Genomic DNA, 18,477 nt, shown 5'->3' on the forward strand with positions numbered 1-18,477 from the left:
TTTTAAGTCTACATTTTATTCCCACATTTGATTGTGTTTCAATAAATACAAGTTAAACATTGAAAACTAATATTGCAAAAACATAATTTCATAATACATTTCTATTCATGATAGTTGTAAAACTTAGTCCATCATTTCTCTGTAACATACTGTAATACAGACACAAAAAAAAAAAAAAGATTAATAAACAAACTATCAGTCAAAAATATAAAACAACCAACTAAAATAAGTAGTTCTTACATGATTGGTGTATGTGTGATTTTTCATTTCTGTTAACAAATGAGGAAATCCGATGTTAGATCATTAGTTCCTAATATACACTGTCATGTGATCATCCTATACAAGTAACATTAAAAACTATACGATAGCGGACATTGTCTCTGATCGTGTTATTCTATAACATACAAAAAATCATACAATAACTGACATTGTCTCTGATCGCGTTATTCTATAACATACAGAGTTATATGACAGCAGACATTGTTTATGATCGCGTTATTCTATAATATACAGAATTATATGACAGCAGACATTGTCTCTGATTGTGTTATTCTATAACATACAGAATTATATGACAGCAGACATTGTTTCTGATTGTGTTATTCTATAACATACAGAATTATATGACAGCAGACATTGTTTCTGATTGTGTTATTCTATAACATACAGAATTATATGACAGCAGACATTGTCTCTGATCGCGTTATTCTATAACATACAGAATTATATGACAGCGGACATTGTTTCTGATCGCATTATTATATAACATACAGAACTATATGATAGTGGAAATTGTATCTGTTCATTGTGATGATATTTGATGAATACCGGAAAAATATTTTGTACACGTATTTGATTGCAATGAAAGCAATTTTTACAGACAGTCTCTGCATTTTTTATAAAGAAGTCTGTCAGAATACTAGCTTCAATAAATGCTTGCACAAAAATAAATGATCATTGTAATTATGGCCAGCTGTGTTGACTATAAGCAATCTCAAAGACTATAGTGTTATTGTGAACATTTACTATACAGGACTGTCAACAAAGTTCCGGGAACAGATTTGCACAAAGCATTGGAAATGAATTAAAACAGTAAACGTAACTTAAAAATTTCTATTCACACCGTCAATACTGTTAGCACTCTTAAGCCTTGCAATATGTTGGCTGTCCTAGATCTATATAATATATAATGTCAAAGAAAAAACTACTAAGCACTTGTCATTGTACTGAATAACACTTGTGTTCCGTGAGTCTGTATTTCCGTAGTCTTGCCATGTTGGTAAGGGCAGATTTAGCAGCGAGACTTAAGTTTAATGGTTTATGTAAAATTATTTATAGAACTTTATAATATCTGCCTGAAGAGGATTTAAAGAATTGATGTTGAACTAGAGTTCTCTGGAACAATAAGCGACATACAATAGACACTAATAAATGTACTGACATACATTAGCTGCCATATATTTGCATTAGAATAAATAAAAGCACTTGCATAATAAAGAAATGTTATAGAAAGAACAGACAAGAGTAAAAATAAGGTTGGCGTCCAGATTAGACATGGCAATAAGACCCGCCCATTGCCTGCCACCTCTATATGTCATGTAAAACACCACTGGGACTGGTTTGTTCGTGGCAACACCCCCTCCAGTTGGGCATGTTTCCTGTGTCACTACCACTCGCCCTCCACTATCTCTGGCTTGTCCATGGTGAAGTCCTGACTAAGGTACACCGGACTTACGAACTTTCGCCCCTCCACTAGCTTGTTCAGACCCTGAAAAATGAGATCAAGTTCAGCCACATTGAATGTTCCCTATCGCCTAGTATATTACAGATGTAGAAATTGACTCACTGCTCTTTAAGGTAGCTCACTACACTAAAGCTCATACTCTTTATCACACTAAATCACAAGATGGCGATTTAAATGTTTGTGAAAGTATTTGCATTGATCGATTTGTTTGTCTAACATCGTAGCTCAGTGGTAAAAGCATTGGGCTGGTGAACCGCAGATCCTGAGTTCAAAGCCGCCAGTCTTTTGTTCATATATGTTGAAATAAATTTTTGAAAATCATGTTTTTATCCAAATTTGCATATTTTCTGCCTTTTTGGCAAATATACGTATTATATATCATCACATCTTTTATGGTTAAATCAATTTGTACTGATTTGAGAAACTATTTCAGGGTGTAGTGAACCACCTTAAAATCACTGCCCTTTGAACTGTTTCATTAAAATTCACATGGGAAGATGGGGGTTGCAACTCTTTAGCTTGTGAGCATTTCCGGTCAAAACCTTCGTCTTTTGTGGATGTTAACTTGATACATTTATCAACATTCTTTCAACAACCACTGTCAATTTCAACCACAGTCTGTGATCTTGACCTTTCCAAAATGACCTTGAGAGGCTTTGGTCCAAAAGATTAATAACTGTTGAAATATTGTTGAAATGAAGTATTTTTTTCATATATAAGGTAGATGTTCTGAGTGATCTTGACCTTTACAAAATGACCTTTGTCTTAAATCCATTTGCTCAATATTACATACTTGTGTGATATATGATCAATATCTGTTCAAAAACTGTTGAAATAAATAACTTTTTACTTATATAAGGTATATGTTCTGAGTGACTTGACCTTTCCAAAATGACCTCGATTCAAAAATAAGAAAATGGCAATATATGACCTAAATTGTGTGCATAAGAAGTTATGCTGTAAATTAAAGGTTTTCAGATTGGTGGGTCAGTAGCTCTCTGGTATATCCCAGAGTTATTTCGGAAGCTACCCCCCCCCCTCCCAGTGGGACAACACTAGCCTATAATAAACAGCTGTTACAGACCCTGGATCCTATCGTGGTTCTAAGGAGTAACAGGTCTACTGTATGCATGTATTTGTGATTTATATCTTAGAATAAGATGTTTAAGGTAAGACCCCATGTCTTCTGTAGTCCTTTCTGGTGATTTAAATCTGCCTTCTATATTAAATGAAGCTTTCATGTGTAATCTTGCGGTAATGAAGAAACAGTTTATGTACTGTTCATGAATTAAACTCAATTGACCCTCTGTTTTAAAACATGCGAGAACTTGTAAATGTCCATTGTATATATGATGAGTATTTCAGCAAAGTAAAACTGTGACAAGCTAAATGTCCATTATATATATGGTGAGTATTTCAGCAAAGTAAAATAGTGACAAGCTAGAGAAGTGATAGAGTTTATGCTTCCTACCTCTCCTGCGTACGACACGAGAGGCGAGATCTCGCTCTCTACAAACAAAGCTTCATCTTCTCCTTTTTGACTGCAAATTAAAGTTGAAAATGAATGTGAGAAATAAAAATCACGTTAAGAAATCACACTTATAAAATCAACCATTTACCTCATGTCGTAAGTAAGAAACGCTGGTAAATGTATTACTGTACGTGTTCTTGTTTAAGCTGGATTCATATCTTATTTTCATTTTTTAATTCATATTGTAAAACTTATACGGTATCAATTTTGATGCGCATTTCGACAAATAATGTCTCTTCAGTGATGCTCAACTGAAATGTTTGAAATCCGAAATAACAATGAAACATAAATTTTTATTTTGTGTGTTAATTCATAGTTGCGCTACAAATATGAAAATTTCATTATCCATTACTATATATAACAGAATCGATGGATCAACCAATGCACCATCTCTGAATGCATCCAATTCTAAAATAAGTACACATACACTATATAAACTTGGTGAAAAAGATTCACCCGAAATTTTGTTTTTTTTGAAAATTATACGAATTATATTAATTTATCCTTGGAAACCTTTCACCTGTAATCTTAAAATTTAGAAGTTTTAATTTCTACATTTATACAAACTGTATAAAAGAATTTCAATGGGGGAAATTAGCATTTAAAATCTGCAGTAAGCTTCAATCTGTCATAATATTCAAAGCACAAAACTGTATATATGATTACAATTAAAAGTTGAACTAGATACAAACCCATTTCCGCCCCCTTTTTCTTCTGCTTTCTTCTGGCTGTTAACAAACAACAAACTTGAATCATGCACACAATGACCATGCAGTTAGGTTAACTGTGTGTTAGTTGTATAATGGAGAGAGTTTCTGTCTGTAGTTAGGGTTAACTGTGAGTTAGTTGTATAATGGAGATTCTGTCTGTAGTTAGGTTAACTGTGTGTTAGTTGTATAATGGAGAGAGTTTCTGTCTGTAGTTAGGTTAACTGTGAGTTAGTTGTATAATGGAGAGTCTGTCTGTAGTTAGGTTAACTGTGTGTTAGTTGTATAATGGAGAGTCTGTCTGCAGTTAGGTTAACTGTGAGTTAGTTGTATAATGGAGAGTCTGTCTGTAGTTAGGTTAACTGAGTTAGTTGTATAATGGAGATTCTGTCTGTAGTTAGGTTAACTGTGTGTTAGTTGTATAATGGAGAGTCTGTCTGTAGTTAGGTTAACTGTGAGTTAGTTGTATAATGGAGAGAGTTTCTGTCTGTAGTTAGGTTAACTGCGAGTTAGTTGTATAATGGAGAGAGTTTCTGTCTGTAGTTAGGTTAACTGTGTGTTAGTTGTATAATGGAGAGAGTTTCTGTCTGTAGTTAGGTTAACTGTGTGTTAGTTGTATAATGGAGAGAGTTTCTGTCTGTAGTTAGGTTAATTGTGTGTTAGATGTATAATGGAGAGAGTTTCTGTCTGTAGTTAGGTTAACTGTGTGTTAGTTGTATAATGGAGAGAGTTTCTGTCTGTAGTTAGGTTAACTGTGAGTTAGTTGTATAATGAAGAGTCTGTCTGTAGTTTGGTTAACTGTGAGTTAGTTGTATAATGGAGAGTCTGTCTGTAGTTAGGTTAACTGTGAGTTAGTTGTATAATGGAGAGTCTGTCTGTAGTTAAGTTAACTGTGTGTTAGTTGTATAATGGAGAGTCTGTCTGCAGTTAGGTTAACTGTGAGTTAGTTGTATAATGGAGAGTCTGTCTGTAGTTAGGTTAACTGTGAGTTAGTTGTATAATGGAGATTCTGTCTGTAGTTAGGTTAACTGTGTGTTAGTTGTATAATGGAGAGTCTGTCTGTAGTTAGGTTAACTGTGTGTTAGTTGTATAATGGAGAGTCTGTCTGCAGTTAAGTTAACTGTGAGTTAGTTGTATAATAGAGAGTCTGTCTGTAGTTTGGTTAACTGTGTGTTAGTTGTATAATGGAGAGAGTTTCTGTCTGTAGTTAGGTTAACTGTGAGTTAGTTGTATAATGGAGAGAGTTTCTGTCTGCAGTTAGGTTAACTGTGAGTTAGTTGTATAATGGAGAATCTGTCTGTAGTTAGGTTAACTGTGAGTTAGTTGTATAATGGAGAGAGTCTGTCTGTAGTTAGGTTAACTGTGAGTTAGTTGTATAATGGAGAGTCTGTCTGTAGTTAGGTTAACTGTGTGTTAGTTGTATAATGGAGAGTCTGTCTGTAGTTAGGGTTAACTGTGAGTTAGTTGTATAATGGAGAGTCTGTCTGTAGTTAGGTTAACTGTGAGTTAGTTGTATAATGGAGATTCTGTCTGTAGTTAGGTTAACTGTGTGTTAGTTGTATAATGGAGATTCTGTCTGTAGTTAGGTTAACTGTGTGTTAGTTGTATAATGGAGAGAGTTTCTGTCTGTAGTTTGGTTAACTGTGTGTTAGTTGTATAATGGAGAGAGTTTCTGTCTGTAGTTAGGTTAACTGTGAGTTAGTTGTATAATGGAGAGAGTTTCTGTCTGCAGTTTGGTTAATTGTGTGATAGATGTATAATGGAGAGAGTTTCTGTCTGTAGTTAGGTTAACTGTGTGTTAGTTGTATAATGGAGAGAGTTTCTGTCTGTAGTTAGGTTAACTGTGAGTTAGTTGTATAATGAAGAGTCTGTCTGTAGTTAGGTTAACTGTGTGTTAGTTGTATAATGGAGAGAGTTTCTGTCTGTAGTTAGGTTAATTGTGTGTTAGATGTATAATGGAGAGAGTTTCTGTCTGTAGTTAGGTTAACTGTGTGTTAGTTGTATAATGGAGAGAGTTTCTGTCTGTAGTTAGGTTAACTGTGAGTTAGTTGTATAATGAAGAGTCTGTCTGTAGTTTGGTTAACTGTGAGTTAGTTGTATAATGGAGAGTCTGTCTGTAGTTAGGTTAACTGTGAGTTAGTTGTATAATGGAGAGTCTGTCTGTAGTTAAGTTAACTGTGTGTTAGTTGTATAATGGAGAGTCTGTCTGCAGTTAGGTTAACTGTGAGTTAGTTGTATAATGGAGAGTCTGTCTGTAGTTAGGTTAACTGTGAGTTAGTTGTATAATGGAGATTCTGTCTGTAGTTAGGTTAACTGTGTGTTAGTTGTATAATGGAGAGTCTGTCTGCAGTTAGGTTAACTGTGAGTTAGTTGTATAATGGAGAGTCTGTCTGTAGTTAGGTTAACTGTGAGTTAGTTGTATAATGGAGATTCTGTCTGTAGTTAGGTTAACTGTGTGTTAGTTGTATAATGGAGAGTCTGTCTGTAGTTAGGTTAACTGTGAGTTAGTTGTATAATGGAGAGAGTTTCTGTCTGTAGTTAGGTTAACTGCGAGTTAGTTGTATAATGGAGAGAGTTTCTGTCTGTAGTTAGGTTAACTGTGTGTTAGTTGTATAATGGAGAGTCTGTCTGTAGTTAGGTTAACTGTGAGTTAGTTGTATAATGGAGAGAGTTTCTGTCTGTAGTTAGGTTAACTGTGTGTTAGTTGTATAATGGAGAGAGTTTCTGTCTGTAGTTTGGTTAACTGTGAGTTAGTTGTATAATGGAGAGTCTGTCTGTAGTTAGGTTAACTGTGAGTTAGTTGTATAATGGAGAGTCTGTCTGTAGTTAAGTTAACTGTGAGTTAGTTGTATAATGGAGAGTCTGTCTGTAGTTAGGTTAACTGTGAGTTAGTTGTATAATGGAGATTCTGTCTGTAGTTAGGTTAACTGTGTGTTAGTTGTATAATGGAGAGTCTGTCTGTAGTTAGGTTAACTGTGTGTTAGTTGTATAATGGAGAGTCTGTCTGTAGTTAGGGTTAACTGTGAGTTAGTTGTATAATGGAGAGTCTGTCTGTAGTTAGGTTAACTGTGAGTTAGTTGTATAATGGAGATTCTGTCTGTAGTTAGGTTAACTGTGTGTTAGTTGTATAATGGAGATTCTGTCTGTAGTTAGGTTAACTGTGTGTTAGTTGTATAATGGAGAGAGTTTCTGTCTGTAGTTTGGTTAACTGTGTGTTAGTTGTATAATGGAGAGAGTTTCTGTCTGTAGTTAGGTTAACTGTGAGTTAGTTGTATAATGGAGAGAGTTTCTGTCTGCAGTTTGGTTAATTGTGTGTTAGATGTATAATGGAGAGAGTTTCTGTCTGTAGTTAGGTTAACTGTGTGTTAGTTGTATAATGGAGAGAGTTTCTGTCTGTAGTTAGGTTAACTGTGAGTTAGTTGTATAATGAAGAGTCTGTCTGTAGTTAGGTTAACTGTGTGTTAGTTGTATAATGGAGAGAGTTTCTGTCTGTAGTTAGGTTAATTGTGTGTTAGATGTATAATGGAGAGAGTTTCTGTCTGTAGTTAGGTTAACTGTGTGTTAGTTGTATAATGGAGAGAGTTTCTGTCTGTAGTTAGGTTAACTGTGAGTTAGTTGTATAATGAAGAGTCTGTCTGTAGTTTGGTTAACTGTGAGTTAGTTGTATAATGGAGAGTCTGTCTGTAGTTAGGTTAACTGTGAGTTAGTTGTATAATGGAGAGTCTGTCTGTAGTTAAGTTAACTGTGTGTTAGTTGTATAATGGAGAGTCTGTCTGCAGTTAGGTTAACTGTGAGTTAGTTGTATAATGGAGAGTCTGTCTGTAGTTAGGTTAACTGTGAGTTAGTTGTATAATGGAGATTCTGTCTGTAGTTAGGTTAACTGTGTGTTAGTTGTATAATGGAGAGTCTGTCTGCAGTTAGGTTAACTGTGAGTTAGTTGTATAATGGAGAGTCTGTCTGTAGTTAGGTTAACTGTGAGTTAGTTGTATAATGGAGATTCTGTCTGTAGTTAGGTTAACTGTGTGTTAGTTGTATAATGGAGAGTCTGTCTGTAGTTAGGTTAACTGTGAGTTAGTTGTATAATGGAGAGAGTTTCTGTCTGTAGTTAGGTTAACTGCGAGTTAGTTGTATAATGGAGAGAGTTTCTGTCTGTAGTTAGGTTAACTGTGTGTTAGTTGTATAATGGAGAGTCTGTCTGTAGTTAGGTTAACTGTGAGTTAGTTGTATAATGGAGAGAGTTTCTGTCTGTAGTTAGGTTAACTGTGTGTTAGTTGTATAATGGAGAGAGTTTCTGTCTGTAGTTTGGTTAACTGTGAGTTAGTTGTATAATGGAGAGTCTGTCTGTAGTTAGGTTAACTGTGAGTTAGTTGTATAATGGAGATTCTGTCTGTAGTTAGGTTAACTGTGTGTTAGTTGTATAATGGAGAGTCTGTCTGTAGTTAGGTTAACTGTGTGTTAGTTGTATAATGGAGAGTCTGTCTGCAGTTAAGTTAACTGTGAGTTAGTTGTATAATAGAGAGTCTGTCTGTAGTTTGGTTAACTGTGTGTTAGTTGTATAATGGAGAGAGTTTCTGTCTGTAGTTAGGTTAACTGTGAGTTAGTTGTATAATGGAGAGAGTTTCTGTCTGCAGTTAGGTTAACTGTGAGTTAGTTGTATAATGGAGAATCTGTCTGTAGTTAGGTTAACTGTGAGTTAGTTGTATAATGGAGAGAGTCTGTCTGTAGTTAGGTTAACTGTGAGTTAGTTGTATAATGGAGAGTCTGTCTGTAGTTAGGTTAACTGTGTGTTAGTTGTATAATGGAGAGTCTGTCTGTAGTTAGGGTTAACTGTGAGTTAGTTGTATAATGGAGAGTCTGTCTGTAGTTAGGTTAACTGTGAGTTAGTTGTATAATGGAGATTCTGTCTGTAGTTAGGTTAACTGTGTGTTAGTTGTATAATGGAGATTCTGTCTGTAGTTAGGTTAACTGTGTGTTAGTTGTATAATGGAGAGAGTTTCTGTCTGTAGTTTGGTTAACTGTGTGTTAGTTGTATAATGGAGAGAGTTTCTGTCTGTAGTTAGGTTAACTGTGAGTTAGTTGTATAATGGAGAGAGTTTCTGTCTGCAGTTTGGTTAATTGTGTGTTAGATGTATAATGGAGAGAGTTTCTGTCTGTAGTTAGGTTAACTGTGTGTTAGTTGTATAATGGAGAGAGTTTCTGTCTGTAGTTAGGTTAACTGTGAGTTAGTTGTATAATGAAGAGTCTGTCTGTAGTTAGGTTAACTGTGTGTTAGTTGTATAATGGAGAGAGTTTCTGTCTGTAGTTAGGTTAATTGTGTGTTAGATGTATAATGGAGAGAGTTTCTGTCTGTAGTTAGGTTAACTGTGTGTTAGTTGTATAATGGAGAGAGTTTCTGTCTGTAGTTAGGTTAACTGTGAGTTAGTTGTATAATGAAGAGTCTGTCTGTAGTTTGGTTAACTGTGAGTTAGTTGTATAATGGAGAGTCTGTCTGTAGTTAGGTTAACTGTGAGTTAGTTGTATAATGGAGAGTCTGTCTGTAGTTAAGTTAACTGTGTGTTAGTTGTATAATGGAGAGTCTGTCTGCAGTTAGGTTAACTGTGAGTTAGTTGTATAATGGAGAGTCTGTCTGTAGTTAGGTTAACTGTGAGTTAGTTGTATAATGGAGATTCTGTCTGTAGTTAGGTTAACTGTGTGTTAGTTGTATAATGGAGAGTCTGTCTGCAGTTAGGTTAACTGTGAGTTAGTTGTATAATGGAGAGTCTGTCTGTAGTTAGGTTAACTGTGAGTTAGTTGTATAATGGAGATTCTGTCTGTAGTTAGGTTAACTGTGTGTTAGTTGTATAATGGAGAGTCTGTCTGTAGTTAGGTTAACTGTGAGTTAGTTGTATAATGGAGAGAGTTTCTGTCTGTAGTTAGGTTAACTGCGAGTTAGTTGTATAATGGAGAGAGTTTCTGTCTGCAGTTTGGTTAATTGTGTGTTAGATGTATAATGGAGAGAGTTTCTGTCTGTAGTTAGGTTAACTGTGTGTTAGTTGTATAATGGAGAGAGTTTCTGTCTGTAGTTAGGTTAACTGTGAGTTAGTTGTATAATGAAGAGTCTGTCTGTAGTTAGGTTAACTGTGTGTTAGTTGTATAATGGAGAGAGTTTCTGTCTGTAGTTAGGTTAATTGTGTGTTAGATGTATAATGGAGAGAGTTTCTGTCTGTAGTTAGGTTAACTGTGTGTTAGTTGTATAATGGAGAGAGTTTCTGTCTGTAGTTAGGTTAACTGTGAGTTAGTTGTATAATGAAGAGTCTGTCTGTAGTTAGGTTAACTGTGAGTTAGTTGTATAATGGAGAGTCTGTCTGTAGTTAGGTTAACTGTGAGTTAGTTGTATAATGGAGAGTCTGTCTGTAGTTAAGTTAACTGTGTGTTAGTTGTATAATGGAGAGTCTGTCTGCAGTTAGGTTAACTGTGAGTTAGTTGTATAATGGAGAGTCTGTCTGTAGTTAGGTTAACTGTGAGTTAGTTGTATAATGGAGATTCTGTCTGTAGTTAGGTTAACTGTGTGTTAGTTGTATAATGGAGAGTCTGTCTGTAGTTAGGTTAACTGTGTGTTAGTTGTATAATGGAGAGTCTGTCTGCAGTTATGTTAACTGTGAGTTAGTTGTATAATGGAGAATCTGTCTGTAGTTTGGTTAACTGTGTGTTAGTTGTATAATGGAGAGAGTTTCTGTCTGTAGTTAGGTTAACTGTGAGTTAGTTGTATAATGGAGAGAGTTTCTGTCTGCAGTTAGGTTAACTGTGAGTTAGTTGTATAATGGAGAATCTGTCTGTAGTTAGGTTAACTGTGAGTTAGTTGTATAATGGAGAGAGTCTGTCTGTAGTTAGGTTAACTGTGAGTTAGTTGTATAATGGAGAGTCTGTCTGTAGTTAGGTTAACTGTGTGTTAGTTGTATAATGGAGAGTCTGTCTGTAGTTACGGTTAACTGTGAGTTAGTTGTATAATGGAGAGTCTGTCTGTAGTTAGGTTAACTGTGAGTTAGTTGTATAATGGAGATTCTGTCTGTAGTTAGGTTAACTGTGTGTTAGTTGTATAATGGAGATTCTGTCTGTAGTTAGGTTAACTGTGTGTTAGTTGTATAATGGAGAGAGTTTCTGTCTGTAGTTAGGTTAACTGTGTGTTAGTTGTATAATGGAGAGAGTTTCTGTCTGTAGTTAGGTTAACTGTGAGTTAGTTGTATAATGAAGAGTCTGTCTGCAGTTTGGTTAACTGTGTGTTAGTTGTATAATGGAGAGAGTTTCTGTCTGTAGTTAGGTTAACTGTGTGTTAGTTGTATAATGGAGAGAGTTTCTGTCTGTAGTTAGGTTAACTGTGAGTTAGTTGTATAATGAAGAGTCTGTCTGCAGTTAGGTTAACTGTGTGTTAGTTGTATAATGAAGAGTCTGTCTGTAGTTAGGTTAACTGTGAGTTAGTTGTATAATGGAGAATCTGTCTGTAGTTAGGTTAACTGTGAGTTAGTTGTATAATGGAGAGTCTGTCTGTAGTTAGGTTAACTGTGTGTTAGTTGTATAATGGAGAGTCTGTCTGCAGTTAGGTTAACTGTGAGTTAGTTGTATAATGGAGAGTCTGTCTGTAGTTAGGTTAACTGTGAGTTAGTTGTATAATGGAGATTCTGTCTGTAGTTAGGTTAACTGTGTGTTAGTTGTATAATGGAGAGTCTGTCTGTAGTTAGGTTAACTGTGAGTTAGTTGTATAATGAAGAGTCTGTCTGCAGTTTGGTTAACTGTGTGTTAGTTGTATAATGGAGAGAGTTTCTGTCTGTAGTTAGGTTAACTGTGTGTTAGTTGTATAATGGAGAGAGTTTCTGTCTGTAGTTAGGTTAACTGTGAGTTAGTTGTATAATGAAGAGTCTGTCTGCAGTTAGGTTAACTGTGTGTTAGTTGTATAATGGAGAGAGTTTCTGTCTGTAGTTAGGTTAACTGTGTGTTAGTTGTATAATGGAGAGAGTTTCTGTCTGTAGTTAGGTTAACTGTGAGTTAGTTGTATAATGAAGAGTCTGTCTGCAGTTAGGTTAACTGTGTGTTAGTTGTATAATGAAGAGTCTGTCTGTAGTTAGGTTAACTGTGAGTTAGTTGTATAATGGAGAATCTGTCTGTAGTTAGGTTAACTGTGAGTTAGTTGTATAATGGAGAGAGTTTCTGTCTGTAGTTAGGTTAACTGTGTGTTAGTTGTATAATGGAGAGAGTTTCTGTCTGTAGTTAGGTTAACTGTGTGTTAGTTGTATAATGGAGAGAGTTTCTGTCTGTAGTTAGGTTAACTGTGAGTTAGTTGTATAATGGAGAGTCTGTCTGTAGTTAGGTTAACTGTGTGTTAGTTGTATAATGGAGAGAGTTTCTGTCTGTAGTTAGGTTAACTGTGTGTTAGTTGTATAATGGAGAGTCTGTCTGTAGTTAGGTTAACTGTGAGTTAGTTGTATAATGGAGAGTCTGTCTGTAGTTAGGTTAACTGTGTGTTAGTTGTATAATGGAGAGAGTTTCTGTCTGTAGTTAGGTTAACTGTGAGTTAGTTGTATAATGGAGAGTCTGTCTGTAGTTAGGTTAACTGTGAGTTAGTTGTATAATGGAGAGTCTGTCTGTAGTTAGGTTAACTGTGAGTTAGTTGTATAACAAAGAGTCTGTCAGCTGTTATAGGAGCAATCAATTTGTTTTGTATAGAATACAATTAATTTGACATGGGTGATTAGAGTATCACTTATGAACACCTCGATGATCAGGGATTTCACTTATTCCATTTCTGGCATTTCATTGCAGTGTTCACGTTTATTTATCAAAATAGTAGTGTTTTAGAAAGGTAAAATCACAAAATTCTAACATGATATTCAATAAAAAGCTCCAAAATGTGGGCAGCAATTTTCTTGACATTATGGGCATTTAGGAATTTTCAGAGATTTCAATCTTTTTTATACGAATTTCAAAATCATGTATAGGGACATCATCATGCAATTCTATATTGAAAAGATAGTTGGCATTCCAATAAGTTTGATAGAAATTGGATATGAATCTTGTACATCTGTTCAAGGGCAGGAAAATTAAAACAATTCTTTTCACTTATTATGAAAATAACTTCAAAAATGATCAGAAACCAGATCTTTGATGAAAATTGGATCCATGGATGAAATTGTTCTGGAAATCAAATACAAAGTACATGTACATACAAAATCTTGATGAGTTACAGAATTCCCCCTTATGACCTTGGCCTTTTACATTTAACTTTGACAATAGGAACTCAGATTTCTATACAAGGTTAGCAGGTAAAGATTAGAAATTTCCATTGAAACTCCTTTTTAAGAAAAAAAATTGTGTGTGTGTGTGTGTGTGGGGGGGGGGGGGGGGGGGGGGGGGGTCATCCAGGATTGTTCTTAAAAAGACAATAACTGGGATTACAACAATATCAAATAGCATATGCTTGACATGTATTCAGGATACTGTGCATATCTGTAACATGCAATATGCATGCCATTGTAGAAATGTGTACAGATTCAAATAAAAATAGTCTCCGTAGAGTTTCACAAACAATACGTGCAATAACTCAAACAATGTTAAAATAAATTGTGCAAAAACATTTTAAAGAATGAACATACAAGTATTTTATAACTTAAGAAACTAGATAATGTATAGTATTAAAACTAAAGCTGCTCAGTATTTACACTTAGAGAACACTAAATACCTGGGAATGTGGGGAATATTGTTCCCATCTTTGTCTACAAACTCTGCCCCTGCGGCCAGTAGGTAACGATGATGGAGATTAAGCAGAGCACGGCGACAGGTAGTGGGCGTGTCCTTATCAGCAGTGTCTGCATTTTTCAGGGGAGCAAACTCATCCTCTCGGATAACCTCCCACACAGCAAAACTCCTGTCACATTGAAAGAGAGAACCACAAACAAAACAAGGGGAACAAGAAAAGAGACATCAAGAATGTCAAAATAGCAACATGTCAGAATAGAAACATGTCAAACAGCAACATAAAAGGAGGATGACAAACATGCAGGACAAATAGAAAATCATGCAAAAACATTCAAGGAATGTATATATATTTAATCCATGCATGTTTATCAGGTAAACAATGCATTATTAGTAATAAACGATAGGGATTCAAAATATACATACCCAAGGAAGTAAAATGAATATTGGTGAAAAAGAAAATTACATTAGTCCAGTGATGTAATCTCATGGCTCTGTCGTACAAATTTTAACAAATTTCTAGAGAATGATTTGTTATACCATTGTATGAACAGAGTATTTCTTATTGTAAAGGGCAGGATTAAAAGTTCAATGACTGACAAAAAACTAAAGTCACATAGTTTTCATCAAGAAACCCTATATTTAAACGGAATATGATGAATGTTGATCCAAATTTGATATCAAGTACAACATAGTATTAATAAAACTTTATATACTGTTTATTTACAAATGAGAGTTTACACTTAGTCTTCAAATGTCACTTTAAATGTAAATTAAAAACTATAATTTAATGAGTTTGATGCTAACGTTGTGAGATCCAGTAAATGTATCAGTAATCTATATACTCAGTTTGACATTTAACGTTGTGAAATCCAGTAAATGTATCAGTAATCTATATAACTCAGTTTGACATTTAACATTGTGAAATCCAGTAAATGTATCAGTAATCTATATAACTCTGTTTGATACTTACATTGTGAGATCCAGTAAATGTATCAGTAATTTATACAAGAGACCCACAGGCCTTATCAGTCACCTGAGTACTAGTGAAAAATTATCACTACTCCCAAGGGCTATGAAATCTAGAAAACATTTCCTGTTCTGAATATCTAAGCTGAGTTTTAACATTCAGCAAAAGCATATAAAACAAGATGTGTTCTTACAACTTCAATGCCCTCACAAGTGCATTTAAGAAATGAACAGCACTTTTGAGCTGTTCACGTTTAATATGAACAGATTTGGATTTGAGGCAAATTCTGTGAATCGCGCTAGCTCTATATGACCATGGATCATGAAATTTACAATTTTGGTAGAGGCCTTCCTGCTCTACATCAACATGCATTTACTTTTTCTTACACATATGTGGTTCTTGACAAGATTTTTGAAAATTGGTCAACCTTGGGCAGTTTTTGCCTCACCCCTAAGGCCCCAGGGGTGCTGGAGTCCTTAAATTTACAATTCATGTACCCCATTGTCCCAAAGATGCTTCATACCAAATTTGAAAAGAATTGGACTGGTAGTTATCAAGAAGTTACTAAGGTGACCTAAAAACTCAGTTTGAAACTTACGTTGCAAAATGGAAAACATCAAATACAAATTTTTCCATTTTAATGCCATTGGGAGAGTCCGGCTTAGTGGTCACTCGAAAGTCCTTATCATTAACATGCGGGATTTTCTTCTTAGCAACATGATGCTTCAGTTGTCTTTCTTGTGAAGGCCTGCAAAAACAGTTGTATATGTAAATTAATCTCATAGCAACATGATGCTTCAAGTCTTCAGAATCTCTTATCTGATCCTAACATTGCACTGCTGTTTATACCTATATTGGGTAACTTTGGTGTGCTGGGAATATTGGCATTTTTGGCAGGTGACAAAAACTTGCCGAAAATGAAAATGCCAAAATTTCTATTACACCCACTTGTTAAATGAAACTGCATAAAAAGATAAAGTGCTACGATTTTCAACTTTTTGAGAAAAATTTACAGAATATTCCCCACATCAAAATGACCTGGTATACAGTAAGTAATTCTAATAATCTTTGACAAGAACCAAATCCTCAGTCCCTATTGTTCTTACTCTGACACGAATTTCAGGAAGTCCAGAGTAAAGAAGTGGTTACAGATGTTGCCAGCATTGAACACCAGTCTGCCATTGGAATCTCGTTTTTCAGCCGTCTTCAGTGTGATCTCGCTGTATTCTACCACTTGGTATTTTCCCTCCACTTTACATACCACACCAACAGCCTCTGTGGGAAAGGCTTTCTCAACAACCTGGGAGAATTGTAGACATTAGCATGAAAAGATGGTAATGTTTACACGATCTCTGAACAGCTCAAAGATTCAATAAATCATTAGGTTTTTTTAATTTACAATTTGTTATGGAACCATTCAGAATTAATGTAAATGACAATTCTTAAATACAGTGGTCCTTAACACAGACATCTATCTAAAAATATATAAGAAAAAATTCAGTTACCTCCCTTTACACAGGACAAAATTCAAATGGTGATTCAACGAGCAACTTTTAAAACATATTCCAGATTTTGTTCATTTCATGAAAATGTGTTATGGTACATGTATGTGTGTTATGATATGATTTATTTTAGTGTATACCCTCTACAGTTCTTGTAGAATTGACATTTGCATCAGCACTTTCAACTACACATGCTACAAACTTTTTTCAAAAATAAAACAAATTTTTTATGTTTTTATAAATGAAATGAACACAATTCACTGTATGGAATGTAATTTATCAACATGGTTTCTCAATTAAAGTCCAAAACAGTGTGTAAAATTAATTTGTATATAGAGTTGTATAGGGAGGAGTAATAAATTTTAACCAAGTATTCTGAACATCATAGAAAATTTACAACCCATCTTCTGAATATCATAGAAAATTTACAACCAGGTCTTCTGAATATCATAGAAAATTTACAAGTCCCTTATTTTTTTTTTATAAACAAAGCCAAAAGATATATATATCAATTCATGCATACATTTGTTTGTATCAAGTGTCCTTAGAATTTGCTTCAGTAAACAGCAGTATTGTTCAAGCTGCAAATTACGTCAGTGAAGTATATTCAGTAAAATAAGATGCAGATAAATTACTCAATGATTAAAAAATGGTCCTGACTGCTCCACACATTCTCTAACATCAGAGAGTATTTTAAGTTGTAAGCTGACTTTGTTGAATATCAAATTGATTTTACTTTTAAATTAATAAAGTACAATTTGAAAAGCATAATTATTATTTTACAAAATATACTTGGCAACAAAACCACGGGGAACACTTATACCAAGTTTGATTATCCTAGCCTTATCAACTTTTTCTTATTCTTCCCATAAAGTGCTGATGTGTGAACACACATAAAACAGATGGACAAAAAAAAAAAAAATAAAAAATTCAGAAACACTGCACACTTCCAGAATAAAACACGTCTAGATGATGGCTGAATATGCAAGTTTATCAACCTTTATTTTAATCTTATTAGTATTGTTTCTATCTTGTTGTTTGCCTATAAAATTATCTACGCAAATTCTATATTGACCTTGAAAAACAATATTAAGCTTCTTCCTCTAATGATTGGGAACAGATGTACCCAGTTTGATGATCCTAGTGTTATTAGTATTGTTTATACCTCACAAAAGGTGCGGACAGACTGCACCTTACCATAACACATCTAATGAGCTTTGGTATACAAGGAAAATGAAGTATTTCATTCCAAAATTTGAACATTGTCAACTCCCTTCATACTTTTGCCCCGCAGTTTGCTCCCTTGCTGATACAGAATCCTATAAAGACAGGGTCCGCCATCTTGACCAGTATATTGTCTACACAGTAGACGTGGATGTATTTGATTCCCCGACTTTCCATATCCTTCAGTACGCCACTGTGATGCAGGGCTCTGTACAGTCCTCCATTGCCATCTGTCAATAATAAAAAATAATCCCAGTCAAATTATCAACAAAATCATAAAAGTTTTGAAAGATTGAGACTAATAGATATATAGAAATTTAAAGCACTTTCTTTATCATGGTCAAGCAGATTTTGCAGGTCTTGAAAGATAAATGAAACTTCTTTTCACAAGTATTGTGGAATCATTAAAAGTGGAGTGCATTATGTAGACTAGAACCACTTTGTAAGGTTTAGTGGAGTGCATTATGTAGACTAGAACCACTTTGTAAGGTTTAGTGGAGTGCATCATCTAGACTAGAAACACTTTGTAAGGTTTAGTGGAGTGCATTATGTAGACTAGAACCACTTTGTAAGGTTTAGTGGAGTACATTATGTAGACTAGAACCACTTTGTAAGGTTTAGTGGAGTGCATTATGTAGACTAGAACCACTTTGTAAGGTTTAGTGGAGTGCATTATGTAGACTAGAACCACTTTGTAAGGTTTAGTGGAGTACATTATGTAGACTAGAACCACTTTGTAAGGTTTAGTGGAGTGCATCATCTAGACTAGAACCACTTTGTAAGGTTTAGTGGAGTGCATTATGTAGACTAGAACCACTTTGTAAGGTTTAGTGGAGTGCATTATGTAGACTAGAACCACTTTGTAAGGTTTAGTGGAGTGCATTATGTAGACTAGAACCACTTTGTAAGGTTTAGTGGAGCGCATTATGTAGACTAGAACCACTTTGTAAGGTTTAGTGGAGTACATTATGTAGACTAGAATCACTTTGTAAGGTTTAGTGGAGTGCATTATGTAGACTAGAACCACTTTGTAAGGTTTAGTGGGGTGCATTATCTAGACTAGAACCACTTTGTAA

At 34.8% G+C, this 18,477-nt stretch overlaps 1 protein-coding gene across 2 annotated transcripts in view; it reads right to left on the reverse strand.

The window, feature by feature from the left end:
* LOC130047151 (UDP-N-acetylhexosamine pyrophosphorylase-like) overlaps nucleotides 1-18,477 on the reverse strand; it is a 25,647-nt gene continuing 7,170 nt past the window's right edge. Inside the window, exons 5-11 of one of the 2 annotated variants that reach the window (XM_056141570.1) lie at nucleotides 17,459-17,631; nucleotides 15,782-15,975; nucleotides 15,274-15,423; nucleotides 13,692-13,877; nucleotides 3,968-4,003; nucleotides 3,216-3,285; nucleotides 1-1,768 (exon numbers count right to left, since the gene is read on the reverse strand). In XM_056141570.1, coding sequence (XP_055997545.1) covers nucleotides 1,667-1,768; nucleotides 3,216-3,285; nucleotides 3,968-4,003; nucleotides 13,692-13,877; nucleotides 15,274-15,423; nucleotides 15,782-15,975; nucleotides 17,459-17,631 — 911 coding nt within the window. In that variant the 3' untranslated portion in view covers nucleotides 1-1,666. The remainder of the gene's footprint in view (nucleotides 1,769-3,215; nucleotides 3,286-3,967; nucleotides 4,004-13,691; nucleotides 13,878-15,273; nucleotides 15,424-15,781; nucleotides 15,976-17,458; nucleotides 17,632-18,477) is intronic. The other variant, XM_056141571.1, reaches the window with a different exon arrangement.

Source organism: Ostrea edulis, chromosome 6 (genome assembly GCF_947568905.1).
Source record: "Ostrea edulis chromosome 6, xbOstEdul1.1, whole genome shotgun sequence".
Taxonomy (NCBI): Eukaryota; Metazoa; Mollusca; class Bivalvia; order Ostreida; family Ostreidae; genus Ostrea; species Ostrea edulis.